The 14,099-nt window shown below is 35.2% G+C and overlaps 1 protein-coding gene across 2 annotated transcripts in view; it reads right to left on the bottom strand.

Annotated features, from left to right (window-relative positions):
• The window catches only part of NRDC (nardilysin convertase), an 85,318-nt gene that overhangs the window by 25,353 nt on the left and 45,866 nt on the right, over window positions 1-14,099 (bottom strand). For both annotated transcript variants that reach the window (XM_045548039.1, XM_045548040.1), the window contains 5 exons: window positions 8,179-8,274; window positions 6,976-7,098; window positions 5,306-5,363; window positions 3,560-3,633; window positions 1,846-1,915 (listed from right to left, as the gene is read on the bottom strand). In XM_045548039.1, coding sequence (XP_045403995.1) covers window positions 1,846-1,915; window positions 3,560-3,633; window positions 5,306-5,363; window positions 6,976-7,098; window positions 8,179-8,274 — 421 coding nt within the window. The remainder of the gene's footprint in view (window positions 1-1,845; window positions 1,916-3,559; window positions 3,634-5,305; window positions 5,364-6,975; window positions 7,099-8,178; window positions 8,275-14,099) is intronic.

The raw sequence follows: 14,099 nt of genomic DNA, 5'->3' as shown, positions 1-14,099 counted from the left end.
TAATTTTTGTTTCACTCAAAATGGAAATAATATAGATTATCATTTTAGAACCTAATCCAGATATGACTCACTCTTCATCTGTAAGTTTTCAGTACTGCATCAGGCTCTGTGGTAAAGTGAAACGTGTTGCTCTAAGGGTCAGAGAATCTAAGTTCTTGTTTTAGTTTTTCCTTTAAATAAATCATGACCTTGAGCAAGATACTTAACCTTCACTGTATTTTGCTTTGTCTCTTTACTTGCCTAACTACTTACTCATAGAGTTTTTGTGAAAATGCAGTAACAGTTGTGAAAATGCTTTATCATATAATACTAATCATATAACGGTCTAAGTAATTATATATAAATGCTATTCAACTATTCTTTTCCACTGACTTCTACTTTAGTTTTCAAAATGTATTCCTACTAAAATGAAGATATACAGAAAAATCAAGTTTTCTGTGTATTTTTTGTATATATGAGGAAATCTAATTAGGCTATAGAATTAAATTCAGTAAATTCTCAAAAGTCAAGATATAATATTCTGATTTCAACTATGTTAAGCAATCCTCAAAACCTATACAACATTGTTTAAAATATGAATTGAATTACATGCATATGTACTAAGACTGATGCAAAAGAGCAAAAGCAGTTAATGAAGGAGCCCAGCTGATTATACAACATTTCTATCCGAACAAAGCTAATTGTACTGTGTCTGGTAACTCTGGAGGGATAAATACTTTGGTTCTTTGTAATAACTGACTCCCCCCAAAAGCTAATTTACTGAGAATTCATATTTGGGGGTTCAAAATAACTTATGGTGAAGAGCACATTAAAACAAATATAAACAGCCCATTAAAAAAATAACTGAACATGTTAGCAGTCTTTGGAAAACAGAATCATGGATAGTTTTTCTACTTCTCTGTAATTTTCAAACTTGGGACAATGAACTATTTTAGTAATCAATCGAAGGGTAAACAAGACTTTGTTAATAGTATATATAGTGTAATTCCATTTCCATAAAAAAGATAGGTACTTTATATTCAATATGTTAATATCCAAAGGATATATACAAGACTGAGCACAGGGACAAAAGCAGCAAGCTGTCAATAGACATTTTCTCTGTTTGCTCAGTAGAGGCATACTGTTTTTGTTAATTTTGTGGGACTTGATATCTTGAATATTCTAATACATAAGTGACAAAAAGCATTTTTTACTCAGCTCAAGCAATGTACATTACTTTGTTTCCTATTACTCTGTGTGTGTATGTGTGTGTCCTAACAGTTTTGTTTTGTTGGTAGTGGTTTTAAGAAATAAGCTAAATTTTTATCAGTTCATTAGCATTTATTTATAATTAGAAAAACATTTGTAGGCATTGATTGATACTTTAAAGAACTGCTTGGCCTTGAGTTGACCATACAGATAAGTAGAAATCTTTTCCTAATTTATATAAATCTGCCCTGACTCATAGGAGTAAATCCTTGGAATTTATGTGCTAGTCATATTCCAGGCTCAAATTATTTAACTTTATTTTTGACAAGATCAAAGTAAATGTTGGCCACTGCCAAATAAATCATAAGCTAACATATATTTTTACTCAAAGTACTAAAGAAAATAATTACAAAAGTTAGCATTCACACTACACACAATTTAAAAGACTCAGGAAAGGCAATTAGTTATAAGAAAATTCTAGTTTTTATACCCAAAAAGACAATAAAATACATAACAAGGCTTGAAAAATCTACGAGTAATCAAATCCCAGGTTACATTACCTATGTTTATAAATTCAGAACCCTCAAACTTAAACCATGCTTTAAAAACAAGACTCACTCAGTATCTAATGAAATAAATTTTCACCTAAACTCTTACCTGTAATGTTGCTGTTGAGGGGGAAGTGCCCATGTGATGGTCAGAGCATGAATTTTTCTGATTGGAACAACTAAACAAAAATATTTACCAGAAGAAAAGATATAAGTGTTTCTCTATAACTTTTACTAAAAGAATTTTGTAAAAGTCAATATATTTCATTATCCAATAAACAGGGGAAGGTTAAATATAATGTAATTATTATTTCAAGTTGCCAATTTTCCAATTTGAATAATGCAATTTTTCTTTTTGATTTGGTTTCACAGGCAGACAAAGTAGGGATACAAGAACTGTGAGGATACAAAATGCTGCTAAGTAAGGATCCTTTCTTGCAAGAAAGGAGACCCATGGCTGAAATCCAGCCCTATCACTATTTTGCTGCATGTGCTTATATGACCTTGAGAAAATCATTTATATTTAAATCTTTCTGAATCTGTTTTCTCATGGTAAATTGAGTGAGTTGGGCTAAAGTATCTCTAAGATTGTTTCTAGTGCTATTATTCTATGAATAGGAAATCTAAGGCCAGAAAGAATACAATTGAACATAAGCTCTTTCTGGGAAGAGTCAGCTTAACAGAATGGAGCCAGCAGCAGAACGGGTGTCACAAAACAGTCATTAATCAGAGGAAGAGAAGAGGAAAGAAACTGGCAATGGGGTGAAGGAGAAAGAGGAAATATCTAAGGCAATTAAGAAAAAGAGGAAAAAATCTGCCATAATAAAAAGACAGAAAGAGAAATGGTGAATTCAGAATGTTTCTGAAATATTCGCTCTGGGCAAATTGTTAAGTAAATTATGGCTTAATCACATGATGACTCATTATATAGCCATTATAGATATAATATTAACTGGGAAAAAAACAGGAGACAGAAGTGTATATATTTTATGATCTCAACTATGTTAAGAAAATATACCTATAAAAAATCAAAAGGAAATCTGCCAAAAATGACTTCTCTGGATGGTAAGATTTAAGGGTGATTTTTCTCCTTTCTTTCTTTTTTTACTTTTTTGGAGACAGGGTCTTACTCTGTCACCCTGGGTAGAATGCAGTGGCATTATCCTAGCTCACTGCAACCTCAAACTCTTGGAATCAAGCAATTTTCCTGACTCAGCGTCCAGAGTAGCTGGGACTACAGGCACTTGCCACTGCACCTGGCTAATTTCTCTATTTTTGGTAGAGACCAGGTCTTGTTCTTGCCTAAGGTGGTCTTAAACTCCTGACCTCAAGCAATCCTCCCGCATGGGCCTCCCGGAGTGCTAGGATTACAGGCATGAGCCACTGTGCCCGGCCTATTTCTTGATACTTTACTTTAAAATTTTCTTTACTTAACAAATACTATTTTTATAATGAAGTTAAAAAGGAAATGATTTCTAAAGTGTTTTCCCTCGCCTCTATTTTTCTCTCTTTTAAAGGCAAAAAAGAACAGAATATAAATATAATGAAATAGGACAGGAACAAAAACCCAAAGAACAAAAGGGAACGAGGGTAAAACAAGGAGAAAGCATGAAACAGTCTCAAATAGTAGCAGGGCATCAGAATCAATCAATCTGCAGCTAGTCAGTGGCCTAACTGGATCTCCATTGCCCATCTATTTCCTTTCCAACCCAGCTATACTTTCTGTTGTGTTCTCATTTTTAAAGAAAATTGGCAGCCTCAATTAAGTTTTAGAGAATGTGCTAAAGTTATTTCAAACAGTTTTAAACCTTTGGTTCACGAACCTCTATAAAGTTTGTTAAATGCAGGTGTGTCAAATGGATCCGTTAAATGGCCAAAGTTTGGTTTGGGTAACCCACTGAAAATAAAACAAATACATTAAAATTTAATTGGCAAAAGCCTTTAAGAGCAGTATCTTTAGGGATGTTTAACTAATGGATATTTATAATCTTTTCTACATATTCCTGGCTGAAAAGCATTCTAGGCATCAACGAATAGATGGCAACAAAGCCATAAAATCCTGAAGTACACAACCTATTCTTAACCTCAGCCGCAAGAACTCAATAGCCTTTACAACTCAAAAGACATAGAAAATAATGAATTGAAGGGAAGTCCTCTCCCCAATATTTACTGCCTCTATCAACCCCATTCAATTTCAGTTTTCTTCCTATACAAAGCCATTTCAGAAAGAAAATTATACTACAAATAATACTTTTTTAATCCAACAAATATACATAAAGTGACTATTAGATATAAAGTGCTATATTAGACACTGTGGCATTTATACAACTTGGTATAAATACCCCTTCCAAGGGCTCCCGATCTGGGTGAAAATATTGTAACTTTAATATTTCTTCCCAAACATGGTCAATACAAATTAGCATTATATTAAATGCCTCGAAGACTTTTTAACATGTCTGACTAAGGAACAAAGTTATTAGTGAATAGTATTTAAGAGAATTTTTTAAATGCTTATCAGGGATTGACAGAACATAATGAATTCCTCTAGTAAACATAAAACATTTATGGGTAAAGTTTTACAGTAAAAGTCATTTCCCATTTGCCATTTGACATTTCCATAGCTCACACTCACTTCTTATCAGAAAAATAAAAAAATAAACCCTCCACAAATTTGACATGGCTTTCATTGCCTTTTGATACATAAAAAAACACTGCTAATTATCAATGGAAATTTATATAATGCCAAGAGAATAATAACCAATCAATTGTTATTACAAATTTTTCCGACTTTCATAAATTTAAAATAATTATGTATTAGAAGAAAAACTGGAAAACACTACTAGCTTACTCACCTGATGCAAGGAAAAAAATTTGATTCATTAAAATGCAAACTGCTAGGTGTAGGAAGAAATACTTAAGCTGCTTCAAAATTAAATTTTTTTGTGTTCTTTGTAACAAAAATATAACAGGAAAGTATCTTATAAATATTAGCATTATTTTGACGAATTTGAGGTGGACAAAAAATGCTTGGAGCATCCTGAACTGGAACTCCACGTACAATTTCTTATAAAAGATCATTTGGTTCAACTGTATGAAATAGGTTTTTCAGGATATGCAGAAAAGCCATTATCTAAAATATTATTTCTTTTATAGGGAAAAGCAGTCCAAGATCCAAACAACTGACTTAAAAAAACAAACTTTCAGAACACAATTTGTTCTGAGGTAGGGGAGGGACATAAGTATATGTACTCTGCCTCTCAACACAATACTTTCTTTTATACCACAGCAATACTGAATAAATGTAAAAGGAAGCATAAATTCTTCAGAATTATTGCTTACTGTAAGTTCATAAGCCTGTACATTTTGAACTACAGAAACTATGGAAATTTAGGTTCTTATCTTAGTTTTCTCACTTAAAAGCTATGCGATCCTGAGAAAGTTATTAAACCTGTTTAGGTCTTAATTTTATCACCTGTTAAAAAACAAACAAACAAAAATTGTTGGGATTCATACCAGATATGGTCTCTCTAACTCTAAAGGTATATGATTTATGAAAATAAATATCTTACTTGTTTGGTATCTCAGAGAAGATTTCAGTCACCCACTTTTCCAAAGTATCCAGTGTTTCTTGAGGGGGAAGGGCAGGGAAGAGATGGAAATGCAATGTCAGTATTCAAAGTAGAAATGTAATTAGATTTTTCACAGATCTTTAGCTACAAAACAATGGGTTACTTTAATTTGGCCATTACTTGCCACTTCTTAACCAGTAGATAAAAAAATCTGAAGACAGACAATTTTGTTAGACTCCTTTATTTCACCCTGGGTAAAGTTAGAGAAGGCTCACGCCTGTAATCCTAGCACTCTGGGAGGCCGAGGCGGGTGGATTGCTCGAGGTCAGGAGTTCGAGACCAGCCTGAGCAACAGCGAGACCCTGTCCCTACTAAAAATAGAAAGAAATTATCTGGCCAACTAAAAATATATATAGAAAAAATTAGCCGGGCATGGTGGTGCATGCCTGTAGTCCCAGCTACTCAGGAGGCTGAGGCAGTAGGATTGCTTAAGCCCAGGAGTTTGAGGTTGCTGGGAGCTAGGCTGACGCCACGGCACTCACTCTAGCCCAGGCAACAGAGTGAGACTGTGTCTCAAAAAAAAAAAAAAAAAAGACAGAAATGTGCAAACTATAAGGTATGTTAAAAGGAAGAGTTTAGCAATTAATTGACTTTGAAAAATAGCCTAAGGAGGGAAAATGTAAAGAAAAGAAAAGAAAGCTTCAATGATTTCTTTAGTGAAAGGTAATTAACATAAGTAACTGAAAATAATGACAAAAGAAGGAAAAAAGTAGAGGTATTCATCAGTTTTTTATAATTTTTATATTTTATATACTTTTGCCATGGTCCCATTTTATAGGACCTTATGTAAGGATGAACAAACACCTTGCCCTGTAAGAGTTACAATCAATACAGAGTAAATGGGCTAGGTGCAGTGGCCCAGGCCTCTAATCCTAGCACTCTGGGAGGCAGAGGCAGAAGGATGGCTTGAGGCCAGTTCAAGATCGGCGTGAGCAAAAGCAAGACCCCATCACTACCAAAAATGGAAGACAATTTTTCCATAGACTGGGGCAGGGGATTGGGGGTGATGGTTTTGGGATAATTCTAGTGCATTATATCCATTGTGCAGTCAAACCTCTGTGCTAATGATAATCTAGCTCCTCAGTGCTACTAGCATCACTGCCTCAGCTCCATCTTAGATCATTTGGCATTAGATTCTTATAAGGAGTATATAACCCAGATCCCTCACATGCAGTTTACAGTAGGGTTCGCACTCCTGTGAGAATCTAATGCTGCTGCTGATCTGACAGGAGGCAGAGTCTATACGATGATGTGAGCGATGGGGAGCAGCTGTAAATACAGATGAAGCTTCACCTCCTGCTCTTCTCCTGCAGTGTGGCCAGTATCAGTCCCCCGCCCAGGGTGTTGGGGACTGAAGTACTACCCTGTAGATAAGAGCTATTTTTATGAGAGAAAAAGCATCTGCCTGAGAATCAGATCATCTTGTGCTTCCCTGAGCTTTGCCACTTACTATGTGACATCTCCACATTCTGATTTCCATTAGTTTGTATTACGGTCAAGCTTTAAAGTAATTAATAGTGCATTGCACTGATGAAGGCAAACAAATCCTAAGAAAGCACTACTTCAGAGTAACTCTAAGAGGCATAATAAATAATAATAAATAATGTTACCTTTGGATTGAACCACTAAAGTCATGTAATGAGCAGAGTAATATCGCATCCAGAATTCTCTCAATCTAGCATGTGTATCAATATTATTCTTTCTCGGCTCATGCTTGAGAGTCTCAGCATTTCCTGTAAAAGGATGAAAAAATTATAGAATTACAGAAATAACTAAGTTCACTGTGTTAAAAGTCTTCTACACCAACAATGCATGTTCTGCTACTATACATGACTAATGAAATAAGCCAAGGTACTCAAGAATATCAAACCAGTGTGTAATAATATTAATATAAGACCAAAATTCACAAGAAACAATTCTGAAGTATATTTTAATAAATAAAGAATTAATCTCTGGTTGGGAATACCTTAACAATGGACAGTAATTGCCTAAGCTTCCTTGTTTCATAATTACTGTAGTATTTAACTCAGGTTTTCTCTCTAATATTCTGCCTAATTCTTAAAAATAAAACACAAAAAGCAAGGATGCCACATAAAATGCAGTAATTGTACAAAACATACAGGGAAGCAAAACACTCTATGAATGAAGTATAATTTAGATCAAGTCATCCCAGATTCTACTCCATGATCAATAGGATTAATATGAAGCTATCATTAAATTGTACTACGAAGAAAAAGCCATTATGAAATATAGATACCAGTTAAACAAAATTAGGCCACAGTTCAAAAACTATTACAGAAATCACTGCTGAGTCAGTTGATAAATGGAAATGTCAGGTTGGGGTAGAGCACAGACCTTGTAATTAGATAAAAAGATGTTCAAATCCCACATCTACCACTTAATACCTGTGTGACTTATGCAAATTAAATAGTTTCCCTGAACCTCTTTACCTTTAAATGAAGATGATAATGGTACCTATCTCTTAAGACTGTGATAATGATCAAATGAGATAATTCATGTAGTATCAGCACAGTATCTGACACCTAGAAATCATTCACGAAATATTAGGTGCTGTTCTTGCTATATCCAATGTCACAGAACCAAATATGGGCATACAACTTTCTATTTGAAAAGCTATTTACTATCCTAAAATGTAAAAGGTACTTAGTTACCCTAACTTTACAATTTTCAATTCTTTTTTTTTTTTTTGCCTTCATCCCACTGAATAATTTTCAATTCTTTATCAACTTTTCTTATTCTCAATCTTCCTTAACTACAAAATATGAAATAGGCTGAGGTATTGAGTATCTTACCCCAAAAAAATTTCCCCATAGGATGTCCAGGTCTAGCAAGGCTTCCAAACAACATTTCCTTTCTATTTGCATCAGAAGGTCTTGCAAGTTGATATTCTGCCAATTTTAAAGAAATACTTTTAATAAAATGAAACTCAGTATCTTCTTTATTATCAGGAAATTCAAGCTCATAGAACTGACAGCAAAGTAACAAAAATTAACTTTATGAATCCCATGTTATGTGAATGAGATCAGTGCCTTATAAAAGAGACCCCAGAGAGCTCCCTAACCCCTTCTGCCATGTGAGGATACAGGGTGAAGGCAGCTGTCTATGAACCAGAAAGCAGGCCCTCACCAGACACCTAATCTGCTAGCACCTTGTAAGAAATAGATTTCTAGGCTGGGTTCCCTGGCTCACACTTGAAATCCAAGCACTCTGGGAGGCAGAAGCAGAAGCATCGCTTAAGGTTAGGAGTTCAAAACCAGCCTGAGCAAGAATGAGACCCCATCTCTACTAAAAATAGAAAAAATTAGCCAGGTGTGGTGGTACACACCTGTAGTCCCAGCTACATGGTAGGTTGGGGCAGGAGGATCTCTCAAGCCCAGGAGTTTGAGGTTCCAGTAAGCTATGATCACACCACTGCACTCTAGCCTGGGTGACAGAGCAAGACTCTGTCAAAAAATAATTAATTAATTAATTAATTAATTTCTGTTGTTTACAAGGCACCCAATCTGTGGTATTCTGTTATGGCAGCCCAAACCGACTGAGACAGCTAGAATACCAGTTCTGTCACTAACTAAGCTGTACAACCTTAAGAAGGTTATTTAACTTCCCTGATTCCATTTCTGCATCTATAATATGGAGTTAATAGTACCTAGTAGTTCATACAATCCTTATAAGGATTAAATGAGATATATTCTTTCAACAAATGTGTACTGAACACCTACTGTGTATCAGGTACTACTGAAATAGTTGCTGGAGGCAGAAATGTGAATAAAAAGGACCAAGTCTCTGCCCTCAAAAGAGTTTACATTGTAGTAGAGGAGACAAACAATAAACAAACCAACAAATAAATTTTAACATAATGTCACAGTTAGTGATGGGTACTATTAAAAAAAATAAAGCTGAGTAAAGGAATGAAGAGTGATGACAGAGTGATCATAGAAGGCCTCTCTAAGTAGAAAGCCAAATGATGTAAGGATCATTTCATAAGAATATCTAAGGGAAGAGTTTTCTACATGTGAAAATTGTAAGCTTAAAGGCTTTAAGACAAAAAATACCTTAATGAAATCAAAGGCAGCATAGGGGTCAGTGGAGTTGTTTAATGATTGAAGGCACTTAGAGTCCAGCAGGAAATTAAAATTCACTGTGGTTAAGTGGTTATACACATAGGGTATTATGAAAAAGTACAAGGTATGTAGACTAATAAATTATGTGATATATTAGAAAATGATTATTTTGGGGGAACAAAAGGGTAAAGCAAGACAAGAAAATCAGGAGTGGGGGTGCATGCTTATGTGGGTGCATATGCTTGACATATATGAAACCTCAGTAAAATATTACTACGATTTTTATTTTGGTTTTCACATTTATAAATAAAAATATTAGGTTAAATGATTCTTAGCACTTGAAAAAACTAGTGCTCCATTTTAGGATTCTGTGGCTAGTAGGCTATGTTGCAAACTCCTTGAAATTCTAAGTTTTATAAAATTATTATACTTGTATCTCTTGCTTAAAACCTTTTTCTTCTCATGTACCTTGTGAATTCTACAAAACTGCCCTCTAATGATGTACTATCAAATTAATTTTTAAAATGCATTGATTTGTTTAAAAGCACATAAACTCAAAATAAAATTTTTAGTATATTTAAGACAAAAAAACAGGGCCAGGCACGGTGGCTCACGCCTGTAATCCTAGCACTCTGGGAGGCCGAAGTGGGTGGATTGCTCAAGGTCAGGAGTTCGAGACCAGCCTGAGCAAGAGCAAGACCCCGTCTCTACTAAAAATAGAAAGAAATTATCTGGCCAACTAAAATACATATATAGAAAAAATTAGCCGGGCATGGTGGCACATGCCTATAGTCCCAGCTACTCAGGAGGCTGAGGCAGTAGGATTGCTTAAGCCCAGGAGTTTGAGGTTGCTGTAAGCTAGGCTGACGCCACGGCACTCACTCTAGCCCAGGCAACAGAGTGAGACTCTTGTCTCAAAAAAAAAAAAAAAAAAAAAAGACAAAAAACAAAGAAAAAATATAAGGAGAGTTAACTGACTTAATGTTGTTTTATTTTTGCATGTAAATTTACTTTGGGGGATAGATATCTGGGAGAGAAGCTTCCTAGGGGTGACTCAAGCTGAGACTTGAAGGGCAAATATGAGTTTTTCTGGGGAAAGGAAGAGAGAGAGAAAGGGAGTATACAAAGCATTCTAAGGAGCAAAAGGGAAGAAGATGGCATCTCTGAAAAACAGAAAGCTAATATGGTTGAACAAAGTTCTGACTCAAAGCAAAGGTAAGAGATCAGGCTGAACAGGAAGAGATAAGCATGAAATAATTTTGGGATCTTGGGAAAGAAGTATTACATGTGCACAAGTACAGATCTTGGTATCATACAGTCATTATTGACTATATATCCTTAGACAAATAACTTATTCTGGAATTTTGGTTAATTATTTAACAATCTAAGCCTCAGTTTCACCATATGTCAAATAAGGATAAAGAGGGTAATAACCACAATAATGCACACAGTAAGTTCCCAATAAATGTTAGCAATTATTATTTATCATGGGACATGGTTAGGAATTGCAGATGCTTTATCAAGAGAATGGCATTATCAGATTTGAACTTTTAGAAAGTTCATTCTGGTTGCAAATGTGCAGAATAGATCGGTTCAAGGGTAGAACGAAGAAAATCAGTTGGGACCATTACTGTTATACTTGGTCAGAGGGTAGAAATTATAAAGCGGTAACAGTACAGATGGAAAGAAGCAGAAATAAGCATATTTAAGAAAATACTTTATAAGCCACAAAGGCTAAATCAAAGATGAGGCAGTAAAAAATATATCCACATCTTCAGCAGAGGAAATTTCTTCAAGTCTCTATAAAAAAATATGAAGATATGGCTACAACATAAGAGAAAACAATTCCATTATTAAGTATGGCAGGTTAAGTAATGGCCTTCCAAAGATGCCCACATCCTAATCCTCAATACCTGTGAATATGTTACCTTACCTAGTAAAAGAGACTTTGCAGATGTGATTAAGTTAAGGATCTTGAGAAGGACGGATGATCTTGCATTATCCAGGTAGTACCAGTATAATCACCAAAGTCCTTATAAGTGAGAGGCAGGAGGATCAAAGTCAGAGAAAAGATATAAAAGAGAGATGCAGAGGTCAGAGAAAAGATTCTATACTGCTGGCACTTAAGATGGAGAAAGGGGCCATAGCCTAGAAATGTAGATGGCATCTAGAAGCTGGAAAAGGCAAGAAAACAGATTCTCCCGTGCCTCCAGAAACATTTTAGACTTCTGACTTCCGAAAACTATGAGAAAATCAACTTTATTTTAAGCCACCAAGTTTGTGGTAATTTGTTTGGCAGCAACAGGTAACTAATAACACAGACACATAAATGTATCCACAAAAAGTGATTTAAGACCTAAAAAAACTGATAAAATAGAATATAAATATCTAAACACTCAGAGACCATACTGCCACTTGATTGGACAAAAAAGGACTTTGGACATACCCCTCATCTCAATCACTAAGACATACTATGTAGGTAAATATACATGTTTATGTGAGAGTAGGAATTATCATTAAAATAAAGGGTTAATTATTAAAAATAAGGGTGGGTGCAGTGGCTCACGCCTATCATCCTAGCACTGTGGGAGGCCAAGGCAGGAGGATCTCTTGAGGCTAGGAGTTTGAGACCAACCTGGGCAATAGTGAGGCCCCATCCCTATAAAAAATTTTAAAAAATAACATTAGCCAGGTATGGTGGCACATGCCTATAGTCCCAGCTACTCAGGAGGATGGCTTGAGCCTAAGAGTTTGAGGTTGTAATGAGCTATGATGGTGCCACTGCACTCAAGCCTGGGTGACAGAGCAAGACCCTCTCTCCCAAAAAAAAAAAAAATGAATAATTTTGTCTCCACAATCTTCTTTTAGCAATAAATTAATCCCATTTCAAAAACCTACTCCGTGAATATGTTACATGAGCTTTTGTTATTAAATGTATTCAAAAAAATTATAAAACATTGAACAGATCTATCTGTGTTGTACAAACATGCTTATAAATGTAGGTACACACACACTCCATCAAAATATTAGACCAAAAACAGGATTATCAATCCAGGGAACAGTGATGAAGTAATAAAGTTATCATGAGTTAATAAATTAAAAAGCCAGGAAACAAAGAATCTCTTCCATAAGCGAGCAGAGATGAATAATGGAGAAGGAAAATGACCCTATGAGAAGATCAATCTGCTAAAGCTGTTGAACTTCCCTTCATGTCCTTATGTATGGAATTGGCCATCTAAGCATACCCGCAACTAAAAAGATGTAAATAAAACAAGTAACACCTGAATGATAGAAGATTGTTACATCTGAATACAATAGAAAAAAATCTGATTATTGAGCTTTTAACCCTGGTTAATGAATATTTAAGTAATCATTACATCAGTTAAAATTGTCAGAATACAAATCAAAACCTAGGTCCCCTTATCATTAAAAACAAATAACAAAAACACAACATGAATTAAGGCTCCTTACTTTAATTTCAGCATAAACCAAACCTATGTACTATGTGTTTCTGCATAATTTTTCAAAGCACAATAAAATATGTTCTGACAAATATTCAAAATTTAATTAAAGGTCTACTTTTTTAAAGACTGATTTCAACCCACTCTAGAAACTATACAAAGAAAACATACTAGACGCATTTAACACACAGATAATTGTTCTTTTTTTTTTTTTTTTTTTGAGACAGAGTCTCACTTTGTTGCCCAGGCTAGAATGAGTGCCGTGGCATCAGCCTAGCTCACAGCAACCTCAGACTCCTTGGCTTAAGCGATCCTACTGCCTCAGCCTCCCGAGTAGCTGGGACTACAGGCATGCGCCACCATGCCCGGCTAATTTTTTCTATATATATTTTTAGTTGTCCAGATAATTTATTTCTATTTTTAGTAGAGACGGGGTCTCGCTCAGGCTGGTCTCGAACTCCTGACCTCGAGCGATCCACCCGCCTTGGCCTCCCAGAGGGCTAGGATTACAGGCGTGAGCCACCGCGCCCGGCCAGATAATAGTTCTTAGGTCTCAAAATGTGGGAAGGACTTTTCAAGTTTTCCTTAGTTGTTTCGGTTTTTCATCAATTCAAAAGATATTTAATGGTGTCTAAGATAAACAATGTAGTAGGCAAGTAAGAAAAATGAAGAAAACAAATCCTTGATTTCAAGGAGCTACTGGAACTAGTAGTAACCTAACCATCCTATCCTTTTACAAATAAAATGAGGGCCGCAGCTAGAGACACTTCTGTAAGTTAAACAGAGGTATATTGACTTCCAGACACCATCTGTAGTTCACTCAGCTTAGTGAATGCAATAAATCATCATTACAACTAGACATTGAATCAAGCCAAGAAGGAAAATACTATAAAAAGAGGAATAAATACAAAGACGTTGTTGCCTCTTCAATTGCTATAAGCCAAGCCTAACTTATATTAACTGTGTCAGTGCCCCCAATTCTAGTATTTCATGTTTCTAATGCTAAAATAAAGCAAGCAGGGATAATCTACAATGGTGATATTTATTAGTACTATGTAAATGAGGAATATTTACAGCATAGAGCTTATAATAAAGCTTCACCATGTAAGTGCACAGTTTTCCTTACTGTCTTCATTCTTTAAATCTCGAAGATAAGAGAAACAGTCCAAAAGAAAAATTAAATGCACTTCC

The sequence above is a fragment of the Lemur catta genome, chromosome 3 (assembly GCF_020740605.2).
Source record: "Lemur catta isolate mLemCat1 chromosome 3, mLemCat1.pri, whole genome shotgun sequence".
In the NCBI taxonomy this organism is placed as follows: Eukaryota; Metazoa; Chordata; class Mammalia; order Primates; family Lemuridae; genus Lemur; species Lemur catta.
This window is presented reverse-complemented; position numbering and strand designations above follow the sequence as displayed.